Source organism: Schistocerca nitens, chromosome 4 (assembly GCF_023898315.1).
Source record: "Schistocerca nitens isolate TAMUIC-IGC-003100 chromosome 4, iqSchNite1.1, whole genome shotgun sequence".
NCBI lineage: Eukaryota > Metazoa > Arthropoda > Insecta > Orthoptera > Acrididae > Schistocerca > Schistocerca nitens.
This window is the reverse complement of record NC_064617.1, coordinates 67,594,690-67,615,312: the sequence shown is the minus strand read 5'-3', so window position 1 is coordinate 67,615,312 and position 20,623 is coordinate 67,594,690. Positions and strand designations below refer to the sequence as shown.

The following is a 20,623-nucleotide window of genomic DNA, read 5'->3' as shown; positions in this document are numbered from 1 at the left end:
GATGATGTAGTTGCCAAAATTTGGACATTGTCATACAACATACTGTGACCAGTGTCAATACAGTGTTCTGCTACTGCCGACTTGTTAGGTTGTAAAAGTCGTGTGTACCTCTGGTGTTCTGTACATCTTTCTTGGACAATGTGAGTTGTTTTTCCAATGTAAGAAAGGCCACATTCACAGGGAATTTTGTAAACTCCAGATTTTTGGAACAGCAAATCATCTTTGACGGAGTCCACGAGTGCAGCTGTCTTGGGTGGAAAACGAAAAATCACTTTTACTTTGTGTCTGCTGAGAATCCGTCCTATTTTGATGAGAGGCTACCCACATATGGCAGGAAGGCCATCGATTTAAAGGTCTCTTTGTCTTCTCCTGCTTTCTTTGTGGTTTCTTTCAGTTTAATTTTCTGTGCCTTCTGTACTTGCTGTGGGGAGTTGTCTTCAAACACTCTTTGTAAGTGGGAAAGTTCTTCTTGCAGACACAAACAACTCCTACTGTCCGAGAAAGATGTACAGAACACCAGAGGTACACACGACTTTTACAACCTAACAAGTCGGCAGTGGCAGAACACTGTATTGACACTGGTCACAGTATGTTGTATGACAACATCAAAATTTTGGCAACTGCACCATCATTTCGGGACTCGATAGTCAAGGAGGCAATTCGCTTGGCGTCGAATTTATTTAATAGAGATAGTGGTTTCAACCTTGATAACTCATAGAATCTGGCACTTGCTGTAATAAACTCACAAAGACGCCGTCACAGTGCAGCTCACAATGATATATCGACATTCCAACACAAATTGACTGTGCATTGTGCACGTCTCTGGTGCATTTGCATCTGTGGCCGCATGCGCAGTTGCGCGGTACACAAGTATAAAGGGCCGCAGCGAGCACTGGAGCGGCAGTCTTGCGGCTCACTCTGAAGATGGCTGAACATTATACGGCCAAAATATTAGAAGAAGAAGGAGAATTCTTATGGCTGCACACCCAAAACTTATTGGAACTGTATTATTATGGTACCAGCATAACATTTATAAGCTATGTAGAGGTGTTTCCTCAAATAGGCAGACAACGTCTCTGTAGCATAACGTAAGAGAAGGTATAAGCCAGGCACGTCACACTTCTATTGAATAATAAGCGCCACCATGCTGGGCAGAGAGAGACCAATCAGACCCAACAAACTGCCACGTCAGCCCTCAGCCAGTGGTGTCACGTGGAAGCAGTTTGTAGTGTTGGAAGCAGCACACAGCCATCCCATGCTCCTGGCAAGTTAGCAGACGTGGTACGGCTACTACTCAGTCAGGTGCTCCTCAGTTGGCATCTTGAGACTGAATGCACCCCATTCCAGTTGACCTGCCAAGGAAAAATCCCTGGCAGTACCAGGAATCGAATCCGGGTCCTCCGCGCGGCAGTCAGCCAGGAAGGCAGACACTTGTATTGAAAGATCTATATACAAATACAACAATAAATAATAAAACTGGCACAGAAATATCTGTCAAAAACAAAGTAAACCAGAGGGTTAGAAGAGAGTGTAATCTGTTACCTGCTCTTGTTTAGTATTCATATTGATGACCCTTTGAGAAAATGGGAATTTTTGTTCCACTTTGGGTTAAAATACTATTTAAACACATGCAAACATTTGTTTGTTTTCTGATGACCAGTTAATTATGTAGGATGATGAAGATGAACTGCAAACTGCTGCCCACAAACTGAGCTTACTGTGCCAATAATATAATATGAAAATCTGACTGATAAGGCAGAAGTAATAACGTTTAAGGAATTCAAACATAAAAGATGAAAAATTATTTATGACAAGATAATAGAACAAATAAAAACTTTTATCTACATTGGCAATCAAATAAGTCATGTAGAAGATCAAAATTTAGACTAAAAACTTGTAAGCTTCCTTTATATGTGAGGCACTGTAAACAGGATTTTAAAAAATAAGATGAGTAAAGAAACTAAAATTAAATTTATTCTCTACTGTAGTGAGACACCAAATGATTTAGAAATAAGATTTTAACATCTGGAATGAGATACCTAAGACATACTAAAGTGTGTCCAAAATTAGATAAAAGAAAAAAATTAAGATGTTAGAAAAGAGTTAAAAGTTGAACCAATAATAGATGCATACAGAGATAAATGGAAGGACCGAGTGAAAAAAGTGTCAAAGTGGCAATTACTGCTGCAAGCCATGAAATGCGCACTGAGTCAAAAAGAAGTCATGGAAGACCCAAGAAGAATAAAGAAATAAATAAAACTGACCCTTGAAGGTGGAACAGACATCAGTCCTAATCCCTGAAAGTGAAAATGAAGATGATTAATTTTTGTATAAAACACTATCATGAACCATTAGTTTTCTGCCATTGTATTTAGTAACAACAGAAACTTGCATAACCCACCATATCATTAAAGCAGGCTGTACTCGAACCAAGCGAGGTGGCACAGTGGTTAATACAGTGGATTTACATTCAAGAGGACAACTGTTCAACTCCATGCTTGACCATGCTTCTTTAGATTTTCTATAATTTTCCTAAATCGCACCAGGCAAATGCCAGTATGGTTCCTTTGAAAGTACATGGCCAGTTTGCTTCCCCATCCTTGAAACACTCAAAGATTGTACTCTATCTCTAGTGACCTCAATGTCGATGAGGCATTAAATCCTAATCTTCCTTCTTTCCTTGCTTTCTTTCTTTCTTTCTTATACTCTGCAGATGTTTGTGTGTATCAGCTACAGTCAGAAACGGGGCAGTTTCCCACTATGGCACATAGATTGGCAATACATCTGTTTCTCAAAGTTATTAGAAGCAAAAGTTTCAGTTAGTGACAGAGAGAAAAAGCAACATTTTTGTACCATTTGATATCAATTTCAACACATTCGTGACCACACTGGACTGTGGTAAGTTGCCTCAAATAGCCTCTACCTCAGTTTTCTTTCTTTTTTTTTTCTACTGGAGATTGTAGTAACATGCTGATCTGTAACATACAGTCTAGGTTTATTGAGAGGCAATAGTTTGGTTGTGAGTTGGCAAAGCCAACAAATGCCATGAGGAAGAGTTCAACTACAGTTACCAAATAATTCAGGTCATGATTATAAGTGTATGAATTTGCCACAGATTTTTTTTTTTTTTTTCCAGATATGATTTTAGCTTTTGGATTAGAGTCAGTGCTGTTAAGAATGCATTGTGCATTCGACCATTACATTCTTGTCAGGGTTTGGCTGGATGGCTTCAACTCATTGCTACAAAGTACACGATTTGTCTGTTTCTCTTGTATTGGATGCTTATTGCCAGCAGTTGTCACACACCCTCACATTCTCACACCACCTCCCAGCGAGTGCTGCCAACAGTGCATATAAATAATGGGTTAGTCTCTTCTCTAGACTCTTAGTGCAGTATTCACTTTTTCTGTGTTGACAATAGAGCAATACTCTCACTTAGCCAGTTTCCAATTTTTTTTAGTCATCAGTCTTCTGACTGGTTTGATTCAGCCCACCAGGAATTCCTCTCCTGTGTCAACCTCTTCATCTTAGAATAACACTTGCAACCTACGTCCCCAGTTATTTGCTGGATGTCTTATCATCCTTTCCCTTCTCCTTGCCAGTGTTTTCCACATATTCATTTCCTCTCCGATTGTGCGTGGAACCACTTCATTCCTTACCTTATCAGTCCACCTAATTTTTAACATTTGTTCGTCGCACCACATCTCAAATGCTTCGATTCTCTTCTGTTCTGGTTTTCTAAGTCCATGTTTCACTACCATACAAAGCTGTGCACCGGATGTACATTCTCAGAAATTTCTTCCTCAAATTAGGGCCTGTGTTTGATACTCTTGGCAAGGAACGCCCTTTTTGCCAGTGCTAGTCTGCTTGTGATGCCCTCCTCACTCTGTCCGTCATTGGTTATTTTGCTGACTAGGTAGTGGAATTCCTTAACTTCATCTAATTCATGACCATTAATCCTGATGTTAAGTTTCTCACTGTTCTCATTTCTACTACTTCTCATTACTTTAGTATTTCTTCAATTTACTCCCAGTCACTTTGAATGGTGCTCTTCTGATCGGGCACAGTTGGACAGACTTTTAAAAGGTATTAAGGACTAAAAATTTTTAGGAGCACATGCCTTTAGAAACAGACAATGGTCTGAACATCTCTGTAGCCCTTAGCTCCTAGGCTGCTGCTTCTGTATTGACCACATTAGCCGCCATTTTATCACATGTTGCTATTACTCCTTGAACCAATAACAAATGATGACTCAGAATGAGTTTTCACTCTGCAGGAGTGTGCACAGATATGAAACTTCCTGGCTGATTAAAACTGCGTGCCAGACAAAGACTCGGAGCCTTTGCCTTTCATGAGCAAGTGCCCTATTGAATTTGAGTCTCAGTCTGGCACCAAGTTTTACTCTGCTATGAAGTTTCTTATCAGCTCACACTCTGCTGCAGAGTGAAAACTCATTTTGGAAACATACCCCAGGCTGTGGCTAAGCCATGTCTCCCCTTTCTTCCAGGAGTGTTAGTCTTGCTAGGTTCACAGGAAAGCTTATGTGAAATTTGAAAGATGGGAGGTGAGGTACAGGGGAAGTAAATCTGTTAGGACAGTCATGATTGTGTAGCTCAGTCAGAAGAGCACTTTCCTGCAAAAGGCAAAGATCCTGAGTTTTACTCTTGGTCTAGCACACAGTTTTAATGTGACAGGAAGTTTCAGATGGCGACTCAGTTCCTCATTTGTCTCTGGAATTTTCTCAAAGGAAGGCTTATGGCACTACATATAGATCAAATCACAGTTAATTGCAAATTCTGTCCGTACATCGCCATGAATTTTAGGAGGCTCACTGTTTCAGATTTGCATCACTGCTAGAGCAATGTTTTATCAATTTTAATTAACCTCCATTAACCTATGGCAATATGCACTGAATTATGTACTGAGACCTCATTTACCCATTCTGACATATACCATAATTGTGCCCACAATGCTCTGGTGCAGTACACCACTAAGACAATTTCTCCCTGCCACTATTACACAGCTATGCCCCACAGTCAGGTAACAGGATAGGAGAACAAAGGTTCTTCAACACTCCAACAATTTAGTGACAGTCACACAAATGAGTTGAAAAAGGTTTACTTGTCAAATAATGAAGTGTTCAACACTGCATGTAGTATAACACAAAAAAGGCACTCAGTGACTAAATGCAAATAATCATAGGTAAACTTCACAGTACATAGCAAATGGAATTTACAACTACTGTCTGTTTCTAAGAGTTCACTAAATGACATCCCCTGTCTAAGTCAGCCCTTGACGATGATCGATAACCAAATGGGCAAGAGCTGCTCTTCTGTCTTCTGAGTAGGCTTCTGTCCGTTGTCGTCCCGTCATTGGGGATTGTACTAGGCTGGCGATTGGCCGAGGCGAAGTCGTTATCTTCATCCTCAGTACCACTCGTGGCGCTGGTGGAACTCGCACAAGTGGCGAGTCTGTATGGCACTGGCACCAGCTTACATCTTTGTGCCTGTGGTGCTTTCACCTGGGCTGTGTCGTTTTCGGACAACACAGCAGATATCATCTTGCTTGGTACTGCGACTCGTGGAAATTCAAGGGAAGGTATCAGCTGATTCGGCTGCAATTGATACATGTTGGAGGCTATACTGTGACACAAAATGTGGTTACACAGCATACCATTAACATCAGTGGAGGAAGAGTTTTTGTAAATAAGGGACAGTAAGCTGTGGATGCATAGTTTGTAGATTGTAAACATAGTTATCTATAAATATTTTAGTAATGATACAGATACCTGCATTTTAGTTTACTAGAACCCTCCAATAATGTTAGTTCTGACATGCCATAAGTTACATTAGACTGTGATGCATTTATTCTTTCTGTTCGAACATTGATATTCATTTTTCAGGACAGTCTATCTATAATATACATTATATTTCATGATTTGTGATACGGCATATTACCTCTTGTGTTTGCTGCTTATATATAAACTCAGTCTTGAATCTATAGACTTCTTCCCAAAATGTTTTGTCTTTTGTGACAATATTATATTGAAATAGTTCTAATATGTGATAAGTCAGAAAATTATGACCAGCCCTCCATCATTACTATGAGGTTGCCCAAGTCGTGTGGAGAGCACTAAACTTTCTACAAAGTGTTACAACAACTGATTGGAATATGTGTAAATTGTTTAGCCAGTTCCATGTGCAGTGTGTGGAAAGAGCTATTCATTCAAATGGCTATGGCAAATGCCATCTAGGAGGAGATATCACTGAAAAAGTAAGAGTCTTCAGATACTTGTGTGTTCCCATCATTAATACGGTTGAAATTGGCTGAATAGTGCAGAGATCACTAAAAGATGATGAGGTTACTCATTCAAGAATCCCCCCTGCGGGTCCGGGGATTAGAATAGGCCCGAGGTATTCCTGCCTGTCGTAAGAGGCGACTAAAAGGAGTCCATCCCCCTCACGGGGGTAGTTAGCGCCTGCGTCCGGAGACGGACGGTTTCACGACCTATAATCGTGGTCCTTTTGGTTTTTCACTTCTCGTTTCTTCCTTCCTTTTGTTGGTTCCTTTCTTTGCTCTTCTCCACTTCACTGTCTTCCTTACTCTTTCCCTTGACTCCTCCTTGCCTTCTCATTGCCTTCTTCTCCTTGCCTTCTCATTGCCTTCTTCTCCTTGCCTTCTCCTTGCCTCCTTCTCCTTGCTTTCTCATTGCCTTCTTCTCCTTGCCTTCTCTGGTCTCCGCCTCGGCGTTTGAGACAGTCTGTCCTCTTTCTCCCTCTCTCTCTTCTTTTTCCTCTTCTTCCTTCCTCCCTGTGCGTGTCTGAAGGCCGACCCACGCGTTCGCGCGCGTAGCCGGTGACGGGGTAACGCGTAAGTCCCCGCCCTGGGTAGACATGTAAGGCACGCGCGTACCCCCTGGTAAAGGCCAGGCCCGGGGAGGGGTGATTGCCTGAGCTGATACCTTCTGACCATGCCGATTGGTCCCTCCGTCTGTTTCTCGGGAGGTGTGACCTGAGGTGTAAACATTCACCTAAGGCGGGAGTGCCCTCTGAGAGGGTCCCCACAAGGAAGGAGCGCGCCATCGGAGACGCTGGCAATCATGGGGGATTCCTCCGCAATGGATTCTACTCCATCGCTTTCGACTTCGACCCACAAACGGAAACGTGACCAGCCAACAGTAACAAAAATACTACCGCCTGCCCCACAGTTCCTCGTAGTTTCTCGATCTGAGGACGGAAAGGATTTTTCCTCTGTCAACCCTTTCGTTATCCAGAAGGGCGTAGATGCCATAGCCGGATCTGTCAAATCTTGTACCAGGTTGCGTAACGGTACCTTATTACTAGAAACTGAGAGTGCCTTTCAGGCACAAAAACTGCTTCGGGCCACACTCTTGTACACGTTCCCTGTCCGGGTGGAGGCCCACCGCACTTTGAATTCGTCTCGTGGTGTAGTCTATAGTAGCTCTCTCGACGGATTGACTGACGAGGAACTTCAATCTTTCCTCGCTGAGCAGGGCGTGACGGCTGTCCATCGGGTCATGAAAAAGGTCAACAATGACCTTGTACCGACCCGGACACTTTTCTTAACCTTCGATAGTGTTAAGCTGCCATCGCGCATCAGGGCGGGCTACGAGGTTATTTCTGTTCGCCCCTATGTCCCGACACCTACGCGCTGCTACCAGTGTCAGCGTTTCAATCACACTCGACAGTCTTGTTCCAATGCGGCTAAATGTGTCACTTGTGGCAGGGATGCCCATGAGGGTGACTGTCCACCTCCGTCTCCTCGTTGTGTGAACTGTCAGGGTGACCATGCCGCATCCTCCCGCGACTGTCCTGTCTATAAGGAAGAACGCTGTATCCAGGAAATTCGAGTCAAAGAGAAAGTGTCCACCTCGGCTGCTCGCAAGCTATTGGCTAGTAGGAAGCCCACGCTGCTCCCAGCGGGGAAATACAGCACTTTCCTCGCCTCTCCTCGGACTACCCGGGCGGTAGCAACCCAGACATGCGATCTGACCTTCAGCACCACGGTCGTCCGTTCGGCCAGTGCTAAGATCGCGCGGTCGACGTCTCCTCTTCCTCCCATCACCCCACAGACACCAGCCACTTCCTCAGCTTCTGCTCAGTCGAAGACCCCGAAGTCAGATGCACGGGCCTTCAAGAAGGAACCATCCCGTGCAGACTTCCTCCGTCCCTCGACCTCCCAGCCTTCGACCGGTACTTCCACCAAACGTCCTTCTAAAAAGGCGCATAGGAAGCACAGTTCTCCTTCTCCGCCGCGGCGCCTTTCTTCTCCTGCGCCACCCAGCGGTTGCCGCCCCAGGCCGTCATCCGTTTCGCCTGGCCGCACCGCTGGTAGCCGAACATCTGGCCGTTCACCGGCGGAGGAAGCTCCCCCTCCCGGCCATCCTCCTGAGATGGCCGATGACCCTATAGACCCCATGGACGATGACTGTCCGCCTCCTGCTAGCGGCGGCAGTGCTCGCTCGAAGCCAGGCCCTAAGCGGCCTTCGAGGTGACCCCTTCTCTCATCTTCCTTTTCTTACGATGGCACTTATTAACTGGAATATTCGCAGCATTCGCTCCAACCGAGAGGACTTGAAGTTGCTGCTCCGCTCGCATCGTCCGCTCGTCGTAGCCCTCCAGGAAACGAAGCTACGCCCATGCGATCAAATTGCCTTGGCACACTACACCTCTGTGCGTTTTGACCTACCCCCTGTGGTAGGTATCCCAGCTCATGGAGGGGTTATGTTGCTGGTCCGGGATGATATTTACTACGATCCCATCACGTTGCACACCGGCCTGCAGGCAGTTGCCATCCGCATTACTCTCCCCACTTTTACGTTTTCCTTTTGTACCGTTTACGCTCCATCGTCATCTGCCGTTACCAGGGCAGACATGACGCAACTTATTGCTCAGCTACCTGCACCATTTTTGTTAACTGGAGACTTCAATGCCCACCATCCTCTTTGGGGCTCTCCAGCATCCTGCCCGAGGGGCTCCTTGTTAGCAGACCTTTTCAACCAGCTCAATCTTGTCTGCCTCAATACTGGCGCCCCTACTTTTCTTTCGGACACATCTCATACCTATTCCCATTTAGACCTCTCTATATGTACTCCCCAACTTGCACGCCGGTTTGAGTGGTATGCACTTGCTGATACATATTCGAGCGACCACTTCCCGTGTGTTATCCATCTCCTGCAGCATACTCCCTCTCCGTGCTCCTCTCGTTGGACCATCTCCAAGGCAGACTGGGGGCTCTTCTCTTCCAGGGCGACCTTTCAGGATCAAACCTTCACAAGCTGCGATCGTCAGGTCGCACACCTCACGGAAGTCATTCTCGCTGCTGCTGAATATTCCATCCCTCACCCTACTTCTTCTCCACGTCGCGTACCGGTCCCCTGGTGGACCGCAGCATGTAGGGACGCTTTACGTGCTCGTCGACGTGCTTTACGCACCTTTAAACGCCACCCTACAGTGGCGAATTGTATTAATTATAAACGATTACGTGCTCAGTGTCGTCGTATTATTAAAGAAAGCAAGAAAGCCAGCTGGGCTGCTTTCGCCAGCACCTTCAACAGTTCTACTCCTTCTTCTGTTGTCTGGGGTAGCCTGCGCCGGCTATCTGGCACTAAGGTCCACTCCCCAGTTTCTGGCTTGAAGGTCGCGAATGAAGTCCTTATGGCCCCTGAGGCTGTCTCCAATGCCTTCGGCCGCTTTTTCGCCGAGGTTTCGAGCTCCGCTCATTACCACCCTGCCTTCCTCCCCCGCAAACAGGCCGAGGAGGCTAGGCCACGTGACTTCCGCTCCTCGAATTGTGAAAGTTATAATGCCCCATTCACCATGCGGGAACTCGAAACCGCACTTGGCCGATCACGGTCCTCCGCTCCAGGGCCTGATTCTATTCATATTCAGATGCTGAAGAACCTTTCTCCTGCGGGTAAAGGTTTTCTTCTTCGTACATACAATCGCATCTGGATTGAGGGACATGTTCCCGCATGCTGGCGCGAGTCTATTGTTGTCCCGATTCCTAAGCCGGGGAAGGACAAGCACTTGCCTTCCAGTTATCGACCTATCTCCCTTACCAGCTGTGTCTGTAAAGTGATGGAGCGAATGGTTAACTCTCGATTGGTTTGGCTGCTCGAGTCTCGACGCCTACTTACCAATGTACAATGTGGATTTCGAAGGCGCCGCTCTGCTGTCGACCATCTGGTTACCTTGTCGACCTTCATCATGAATAACTTCTTGCGGAAGCGCCCGACCGCGGCTGTGTTCTTTGATTTGGAGAAGGCTTACGACACCTGTTGGAGGGCGGGCATTCTCCGCACCATGCATACGTGGGGCTTTCGCGGTCGCCTCCCTCTTTTTATTCGTTCCTTTTTAATGGATCGACAGTTTCGGGTACGTGTGGGTTCTGTCCTGTCCGACACCTTTCGCCAGGAGAATGGGGTGCCACAGGGCTCAGTTTTGAGCGTCGCTCTCTTCGCCATCGCGATCAATCCAATAATGGATTGCCTCCCAGCTGATGTATCAGGCTCCCTTTTCGTGGACGATTTTACCATCTATTTACCATCCACGTGTCTTGGAGCGCTGTCTTCAGCGTTCTCTTGACCGTCTTTACTCCTGGAGTGTCGCCAATGGCTTCCGTTTTTCTGCCGAGAAGACGGTCTGTATTAACTTCTGGCGCTACAAAGAGTTTCTCCCACCGTCCTTACGACTTGGTCCCGTTGCTCTCCCACTCGTGGAGACAATCAAATTTTTAAGCCTTACCTTTGACAGGAAACTTAGCTGGTCTCCACATGTGTCATATTTGGCCGCCCGTTGTACCCGTTCTTTAAATGTCCTCCGTGTTCTCAGTGGTATGTCGTGGGGAGCGGATCGAACCGTCCTACTTCGTCTATATCGGTCGATCGTCCGCTCCAAGCTGGATTATGGGAGCTTCGTATACTCCTCTGCACGGCCATCCATCTTACGCCGCCTCAACTCCATACAACATCGGGGTTTACGACTTGCGATCGGAGCATTTTATACCAGTCCCGTAGAGAGTCTTCATGCTGATGCTGGCGAATTGCCACTCACCTACCGGCGCGATATACTGCTTTGTCGGTATGCCTGTCGGCTACTGTCAATGCCCGACCATCCTTCTTATCGTTCCTTTTTTGACGACTCTCTTGACCTTCAATACGGGTTGTATGTCTCTGCCTTGCTACCCCCTGGAGTTCGCTTTCGTCGCCTCCTTCAACACCTTCATTTTTCACTCCCTGCAACCTTTCGAGTGGGCGAGGGCCGCACGCCACCTTGGCTCCAGGCTCAGGTCCGCGTTCACCTCGACCTCAGCTCGCTCCCAAAAGAGGTCACCCCCGGTTCGGTCTACCACTCCCGTTTTTTGGAACTTCGTTCGAAGTTCAACAACATGACTTTCATTTATACAGATGGCTCTAAGACCAATGACGGGGTCGGGTGTTCCTTTATTGTCGGGGCACAAAGTTTCCAATACCGGCTCCATGGCCATTGTTCGGTCTTCACAGCTGAGCTCTTTGCCCTCTACCAGGCTGTTCTGTACATCTGCCGCCACCGACATTCTGCTTATGTCATCTGCTCAGATTCCCTGAGCGCCATCCAGAGCCTCAGTGATCCGTACCCGGTTCACCCTTTCGTACACCGGATCCAACGCTCTCTTCAGCAGCTGGTGGACGTCGGTACGCCGGTTAGCTTTCTGTGGGTTCCTGGCCATGTCGGTATCCCTGGGAACGAAGCTGCAGATGCCGCGGCCAAGGCTGCGGTCCTCCAGCCTCAGACAGCTTCTTGTTGTCCCTTCGTCCGATTTTAGCAGGGTCATTTGTCGGCGCGTTGTGTCGCTGTGGCATGCCGATTGGGCTGCACTTACCGACAACAAGCTTCGGGCCTTAAAACCTCTTCCCGTGGCTTGGACGTCCTCCTCACGCCCTTCTCGGCGGGAGGAGGTCGTTTTAGCAAGGTTAAGAATTGGACACTGCCGGTTCAGCCATCGCCATCTGCTGACGGCTGCGCCGGCGCCGTTCTGCCCATGTGGGCACTTGCTGACGGTTAGTCACATTTTAATGTCCTGTCCCGATCTTAAAACACTGCGCCTCGATCTTAACCTGCCTACTACTTTAGATGCCATTTTAGCGGATGACCCACGAGCAGCTGCTCGTGTTCTTTGTTTTATCAATTTGACAAACCTCGCTAAGGACATTTGATGATGTTTTTTAATCCTATGCCTGTCAGTCTGTCTTTTATTGTGTTTTCCCTTTTAGTTGTTGTTGTCAACTTGTGCCTCGCGGTGCATTCTTAGAGTAGTCAGGGCGCTAATGACCATTGAAGTTGTGCGCCCGAAAACCACAAAAAAAAAAAAAAAAAAAAAAAAAATCATTCAAGAATGTTTATATTGGTGGTTTGCTCGTGCTCTAAAAAAAAACAAAAAATTGTAATCTGTTGAGTAATGGACAATAGAGTAAAATCAGATTCTGCAGCAAACCATACTCTTGTGAGTATGGAATTATCATTTACAGTTCCAGTGTACAAGAGGAAATTGTAACTGGACCTTGACATGATGCAAACTAGCTAGCTGGTAAAATCTGGTAAACTGAATTGTACTTCACATTATTTTATACTGACGCTCATGCAAACGTACACCGTCATCCTCAATGTCTGTCTGGCACAAGTATCAGTGGATACACAGAGAACAATTAAGGCAGAATTATGTTCGTGGAAAGCTTTGGTCTTTGTAGAGGGCATAAGGAGAATTGTGAAGTATGTCAACATTGTTGCCAACCACCCCCATCATTTTATGGCTGATAGCTTCCTCTTCAAACTTAGTGTCTTCTAACAGCAATTGTTTGAGGTACAAGGCCACAAAACTGGTACAGCTTGAGGAGCATGATGACGAATTCCATTTGAAATCCTGCCCCTAGATTCATGAGATATTAATTTTATTTGTCACTGCAGTAGGAGAACACCACCTTCTAATCTGCATTAATTGTGTGACCTATGCATTGACATCTCTTATTATCTATGTTTGTATTCTAAAGACTTAGAGAATGTGTGGCCTGATAAACTGCAAGAGGCTTGCATTCTGAAGAAGTACTAATATGCTGTTAGATGGCTGGTCAAAATCTTCTGGCTGTAAATGTATATTGATTGCTTTGCTGCTGATACCTTACTATCTCATGGTAATCTCAACAGTGGATAAGCTACTAGAGCAACAAGAAGATGCAGAACCTAAACTGCCTCCAGATTATAAGCCAAAGACTACACCATCCATTGTTTTGGCACAGTTGATGATACTACAGGACCTTAATGCCAAAAATGGAATAAAAGGTAAGTCTATAGTTTTTTCTCTCTGTCCATATGCCATAAAATTCGTAGTAGAAGGAGCTTCTAATTGCTCCAGCATTTTTGTGTATTCTTACATATTCTGTTAAACTGCAGTATTCATTAATAAGTCAGTCAGTTTCAGAACCATCCAAAAATTACAGATTTTAAACAATAAATAACTGCAGGAGATAGGACTCAAACCAGTGACCTCATCATCACCAGTTGTTAGTTGGTGACATGTGGATTGCCTGTTCGAGTCCTTCCCCCTACAGTTATTTATCGTTAAAGATCTGTAAGTTGTGGAAGTTTGCGGTACTTATTTATGGAATTTTTAAAATTTGCTCGTACAGTCGATATATACCTAAAAAACAACACTCACTACAGAGACAGGCAGTTTAGCTCCACATGCACTTTATTTATACTCAATGAATGTGCTTCCGGTGTGAAGCATTGGTTCTCACTGACTGCAGTGCTCTTGTAATTAGTATTTTACTATGAATTCTATGTCCCATTGTTTGGTGGAGACACCAGGTATGCAAGTCGAGCATTGTTTTCAGGAAATGCTGACCAAGGTTTGACTAAATGGTTAAATGTACTTGACCCTATTGCTAAATACTACAGGTGAGATGTCGTGATGTGTCTTTCCAAATCTAAGTTTTCATAGGTGGGGTGGATTGCAGCAATTAAAATCTTCTGCGATAACACAGATGCTCCTCCCTCCTTATATTTTCACGATCTCAGTGTGTTCGAATTGTCAGTGCTATCAGCTTTCATTTCATCTATAACGAAGAAACATCAGTCATAATGCAAGAAAGAATAAGCTATGCTCAAATGTGTTCTTCTAGTGAGTTTTCTCCCACACAGCAAGTGCACTAGCACTGGCTCCTAGGTGGAGTGATGGAGCGTAACACATGTCATTGGCAGGCATTAAGGCTCAGCTCAGGTGCCCCCAGAAACTCTGAAAGTACTAAGCCAATCTGCTCCCTCGTTCCATAAGTCAGCAAGTAAATAGGTTGGCTGTAAACCAACCCCAAGTGCAAATTTGTGCTATTGATGACTAGATTGTATCTTTTATGTGCTCAGAAACTTGGATGTACTGCAACCCAAACAAAGCGTGTTGAGGGGTAAACAACTTGCTCCCTCAGAACTGATGCCTATGCCACCTCTGCACTGAGTTGTTGTTGGTCACGTTCAACATTGTTGTCGTCTCATTGGAAGCTGAGTGGCAGATCTGATATTGTAACACTAATCCAATTAGTATATTTTTGGGGATCAGATCTGAAGACTGTGGTCCTGTAATTTTACAGATTCTGCTTGATTATCTAATGACTCCATAAATAATGGCTTACTCTTCCTTAAGTAAACCTCCACAAAAAGTATCATAATTTTTTTTCTATCTGTCATCTTATTTGTGTAAGAAAATAATCAGTACTGGAAAACTTCTACGTTAATCAGAATTCAAAACTTGTTGTTGTTGTTGCTGTTGTGGTCTTCAGTCCTGAGACTGGTTTGATGCAGCTCTCCATGCTACTCTATCCTGTGCAAGCTTCTTCATCTCCCAGTACCTACTGCAACCTACATCCTTCTGAATCTGCTTAGTGTATGCATCTCTTGGTCTCCCCCTACGATTTTTACCCTCCACGCTGCCCTCCAATACTAAATTGGTGATCCCTTGATGCCTCAGAACATGTCCTACCAACCGATCCCTTCTTCTGGCCAAGTTGTGCCACAAACTCCTCTTCTCCCCAATCCGATTCAGTACCTCCTCATTAGTTATGTGATCTACCCATCTAATCTTCAGCATTCTTCTGTAGCACCACATTTCGAAAGCTTCTATTCTCTTCTTGTCCAAACTATTTATCGTCCATGTTTCACTTCCATACATGGCTACACTCCATACAAATACTTTCAGAAAAGACTTCCTGACACTTAAATCTATACTCGATGTTAACAAATTTCTCTTCTTCAGAAACGCTTTCCTTGCCATTGCCAGTCTACATTTTATATCCTCTCTACTTCGACCATCATCGGTTATTTTGCTCCCCAAATAGCAAAACTCCTTTACTACTTTAAGTGTCTCATTTCCTAATCTAATACCCTCAACATCACCCGACTTACTTCGACTACATTCCATTATCCTCGTTTTGCTTTTGTTGATGTTCATCTTATATCCTCCCTTCAAGACACCATCCATTCCGTTCAACTGCTCTTCCAAGTCCTTAGCTGTCTCTGACAGAATTACAATGTCATCGGCGAACCTCAAAGTTTTTATTTCTTCTCCATGGATTTTAATACCTACTCCGAATTTTTCTTTTGTTTCCTTCACTGCTTGCTCAATATACAGATTGAATAGCATCGGGGAGAGGCTACAACCCTGTCTTACTCCCTTCCCAACCACTACTTCCCTTTCGTGTCCCTCGACTCTTATAACTGCCATCTGGTTTCTGTACAAATTGTAAATAGCCTTTCGCTCCCTCTATTTTACCCCTGCCACCTTTAGAATTTGAAAGAGAGTATTCCAGTCAACATTGTCAAAAGCTTTCTCTAAGTCTACAAATGCTAGAAACGTAGGTTTGCCTTTCCTTAATCTTTCTTCTAAGATAAGTCGTAAGGTCAGTATTGCCTCACGTGTTCCAATATTTCTACGGAATCCAAACTGATCTTCTCCGAGGTCGGCTTCTACCAGTTTTTCCATTCGTCTGTAAAGAATTCGTGTTAGTATTTTGCAGCTGTGGCTTATTAAACTGATTGTTCGGTAATTCTCACATCTGTCAACACCTGCTTTCTTTGGGATTGGAATTATTATATTCTTCTTGAAGTCTGAGGGTATTTCGCCTGTTTCATACATCTTGCTCACCAGATGGTAGAGTTTTGTCAGGACTGGCTCTCCCAAGGCCGTCAGTAGTTCCAATGGAATGTTGTCTACTCCGGGGGCCTTGTTTCGACTCAGGTCTTTCAGTGCTCTGTCAAATTCTTCACGCAGTATAGTATCTCCCATTTGATCTTCATCTACATCCTCTTCCATTTCCATAATATTGTCCTCAAGTACATCGCCCTTGTATAGACCCTCTATATACTCCTTCCACCTTTCTGCTTTCCCTTCTTTGCTTAGAACTGGGCTTCCATCTGAGCTCTTGATGTTCATAGAAGTGGTTCTCTTATCTCCAAAGGTCTCTTTAATTTTCCTGTAGGCAGTATCTATCTTACCCCTAGTGAGATAAGCCTCTACATCCTTACATTTGTCCTCTAGCCATCCCTGCTTAGCCATTTTGCACTTCCTGTCAATCTCATTTTTGAGACGTTTGTATTCCTTTTTGCCTGCTTCATTTACTGCATTTTTATATTTTCTCCTTTCATCAATTAAACTCAATATTTCTTCTGTTACCCAAGGATTTCTACTAGCCCTCGTCTTTTTACCTACTTTATCCTCTGCTGCCTTCACTACTTCATCCCTCAAAGCTACCCATTCTTCTTCTACTGTATTTCTTTCCCCCATTCCTGTCAATTGTTCCCTTATGCTCTCCCTGAAACTCTGTACAACCTCTGGTTCTTTCAGTTTATCCAGGTCCCATCTCCTTAAATTCCCACCTTTTTGCAGTTTCTTCAGTTTTAATCTACAGGTCATAACCAATAGATTGTGGTCAGAGTCCACATCTGCCCCTGGAAATGTCTTACAATTTAAAACCTGGTTCCTAAATCTCTGTCTTACCATTATATAATCTATCTGATACCTTTTAGTATCTCCAGGGTTCTTCCATGTATACAACCTTCTATCATGATTCTTAAACCAAGTGTTAGCTATGATTAAGTTGTGCTCTGTGCAAAATTCTACCAGGCGGCTCCCTCTTTCATTTCTTAGCCCCAATCCATATTCACCTACTACGTTTTCTTCTCTCCCTTTTCCTACACTCGAATTCCAGTCACCCATGACTATTAAATTTTCGTCTCCCTTCACTATCTGAATAATTTCTTTTATTTCATCATACATTTCTTCAATTTCTTCGTCATCTGCAGAGCTAGTTGGCATATAAACTTGTACTACTGTAGTAGGTGTGGGCTTCGTATCTATCTTGGCCACAATAATGCGTTCACTAAGCTGTTTGTAGTAGCTTACCCGCGTTGCTATTTTCCTATTCATTATTAAACCTACTCCTGCATTACCCCTATTTGACTTTGTGTTTATAACCCTGTAGTCACCTGACCAGAAGTCTTGTTCCTCCCGCCACCGAACTTCACTAATTCCCACTATATCTAACTTTAACCTATCCATTTCCCTTTTCAAATTTTCTAACCTACCTGCCCGATTAAGGGACCTGACATTCCACGCTCCGATCCGTAGAACGCCAGTTTTCTTTCTCCTGATAACGACATCCTCTTGAGTAGTCCCCGCCCGGAGATCCGAATGGGGGACTATTTTACCTCCGGAATATTTTACCCAAGAGGACGCCATCATCATTTAATCATACAGTAAAGCTGCATGTCCTCGGGAAAAATTACGGCCGTAGTTTCCCCTTGCTTTCAGCCGTTCGCAGTACCAGCACAGCAAGGCCGTTTTGGTTATTGTTACAAGGCCAGATCAGTCAATCATCCAGACTGTTGCCCTTGCAACTACTGAAAAGGCTGCTGCCCCTCTTCAGGAACCACACGTTTGTCTGGCCTCTCAACAGATACCCCTCCGTTGTGGTTGTACCTACAGTACGGCTATCTGTATCGCTGAGGCACGCAAGCCTCCCCACCAACGGCAAGGTCCATGGTTCATGGGGGTCAATCATCATCATCATCATCTCTAACCCATTATACAGTTGCTGATAATCAACAATATGAGTCAATAACATATGTAATTCAGTGTCGTTTTCACTTATCTCATTGAGTGTCTTCAGTTCTAGCTGCTTGGTATCTGTTCCATGCCCACTTCATTTTCACAGTGACTTACAAATTCTGCCATTCTATGAATTAGGCTTCTGTATGTGGTACCTTGATTTTAAATGTATTTAGCAAAATTTAAAAATAAGTTTTCTCCCAAGCAGTCCTCAGTTATCACTGCAACATGTTAATTTGCAATTCAGAGATTTCGTGTTCCATCTTCAGCATCAAACATAAAGCTCTGCTGTAAAAATTGCCACTTGCTTAGGTGAAAACTTTTAGTGCATTTGCCCCTTGTGTTTCATTTGCCATACAGTGTGCTTTCAGGTATGCAGCTGAGTTATTAACTTCATTTTTGTGCACAGTATTTCAATGACCTATCGAACAGTGGCAGCTTGTGCAAAATTATACCATTGTGCTGCAATGGTGTGGTACTTTGGCCTTTTGACTTAAAATAAAAGTGATAACATCTAAATTGAATGTATTAATTGTATGTGTGTAGACTCAATTGCTTAAGTATATTTAATAAAACAACGGAAAATCCATGACGGAATGTACAGTATTATGAGAAGGAAAGTTGCTACTCATCCTATAGCGGAGATGCTGAGTTGCAGATAGACACAACAAAAAGATTTTCACACCTAAAGCTTTCAGCCAATGGCCTTTGTCAACAATAGACACATACGCGCACACACACTGATGCAAACGCAACTCACACACACACGACTGCAGTCTCGGGCAACTGTAACCACACTGGTTTCAGTTGCGTGAGACTGCAGTCGTGTGTGCACTTGCGTGTGTGTGTGTATTGTTGACAAAGGCCATTGGCCGAAAGCTTTAAGTGTAAAAATCTTTTTGTTGTGCCTATCTGTGACTCGGTATCTCCACTATATGTTAAGTATATTTAAATTTCATAATTTTTAGTTCATCATTGTGAGGAATAAAATAAAATGGAAAAAAATGTTGGTATTGGCAGAAATTGAAAAAGAGTCTACGGATTACAAGTCTGTGCTTAAGACAACTCACCCACGGTAGTGTCATGAGAATAACAGTTTAAAATGTCTCATATTCTACACTTGCACAATATGCTACACACAGTTTCAAAGAAAAATACTGACCTTTTGAATTCAGTAATATGTGGCAAATGATGACTTCACATTAAATATTTATTCAGAACATCATCTGCCATTCCTAAAACCACTTTGATATTCACGTAAATACTCTCTTGTGTTTGTACTCTTGGAAACTATGTTAATATGCAACTGGTTGCAAAGAAATTCCTTTGTTGTTGTTAACATCTTGTTTATTGCTTTTCTTATGTAATGGGTGTATCAGGGCTGCCTCCCACTCTCATGGAAATTTTCATGTTTTCCAGGTTTTCTCAAAGATTAATTTTAGCTCTTTTTTATTTTTAGTAGAAACCATTTCAAAAGTTCTGCTGAAGTTGAATCTTCTCCACTGTCTTTATAAAGCTTTAATAACATCTTCCATTTCTTTCATAGCTGGGGGTAAATGTTTCAGGTTTTCATGAGTGTTTGAGTTAGAACTTCAGTGTAAGGAAAAGATAGATTACTACTTACTGTAAAGATGACACGTTAAGTTGCAGACAGGCACAGTTAAGAGACACTTACACATTAGCTTTCATACCCGGCCTTTGTCATAAAAAGAAACAAACACCATTCACTCACACAAGCAAGCACACCTCATGCACACATGACCACCATTTGTGGCAGCTTGGATCAGAATTCTGTCAGAGTTGGCAGTCGTTTGTGTATGAGATGTGCTTACTAGTGTGAGTAAATGATGTATGTTTCTCTTTTTTTCTGATGAAGGCTGTGGCTGAAAGCTAATGGCCGAAAGCTAATGTGTAAGTATCTCTTAATTGTTTGTGTCTGCAACTTAACGTGTCACCTTTACAGTAAGTAGCAATCTATCTTTTCATTATATTGTTGTTGTTCCAACCTGGAGCTTCCATTGTTTGAGTATTAAAACTTATAGATTATGTTCTGGACAATTAAGAAGACAGTCAAAATGTTTTACAGGTATTTCGAAATTTCAGTTTTATGTGTGCCAAATCGATGAGCCTCATCCAAACCCCTCTGCCTAACTCTTTAAATCTCACTTTCTTCTCAAACGATCTCCTGGGCCTCTTTAGCAGATCATCTGCAGAAATCACTTTCATACTAAATTTTAGCCACCACTTAGCATACAGCCTTTAGACTTGTAAGAGTAGTGATCATAACTAACTCTAATATATTAGTTTTACAAATATAAACTCAACTGTTGTTTTTATATGTTGTATCGGTGGGAATCGAACCCAGATCTGCAAATTACCAGTCTGTACTGTTGACCACTCACCCACAGTGCTGTCACAACAATGATGCCTAAAAACATTCTCATATGCTACTCTTCCACAGTTCACTACA

General features: G+C 43.7%; 1 protein-coding gene across 2 annotated transcripts in view; it reads left to right on the top strand.

Moving 5' to 3' along the window:
• LOC126252861 (probable tyrosyl-DNA phosphodiesterase) overlaps positions 1-20,623 on the top strand; it is a 132,238-nt gene that overhangs the window by 9,025 nt on the left and 102,590 nt on the right. For both annotated transcript variants that reach the window (XM_049953816.1, XM_049953814.1), the window contains exon 3: positions 13,203-13,337. In XM_049953816.1, coding sequence (XP_049809773.1) covers positions 13,298-13,337 — 40 coding nt within the window. In that variant the 5' untranslated portion in view covers positions 13,203-13,297. The remainder of the gene's footprint in view (positions 1-13,202; positions 13,338-20,623) is intronic.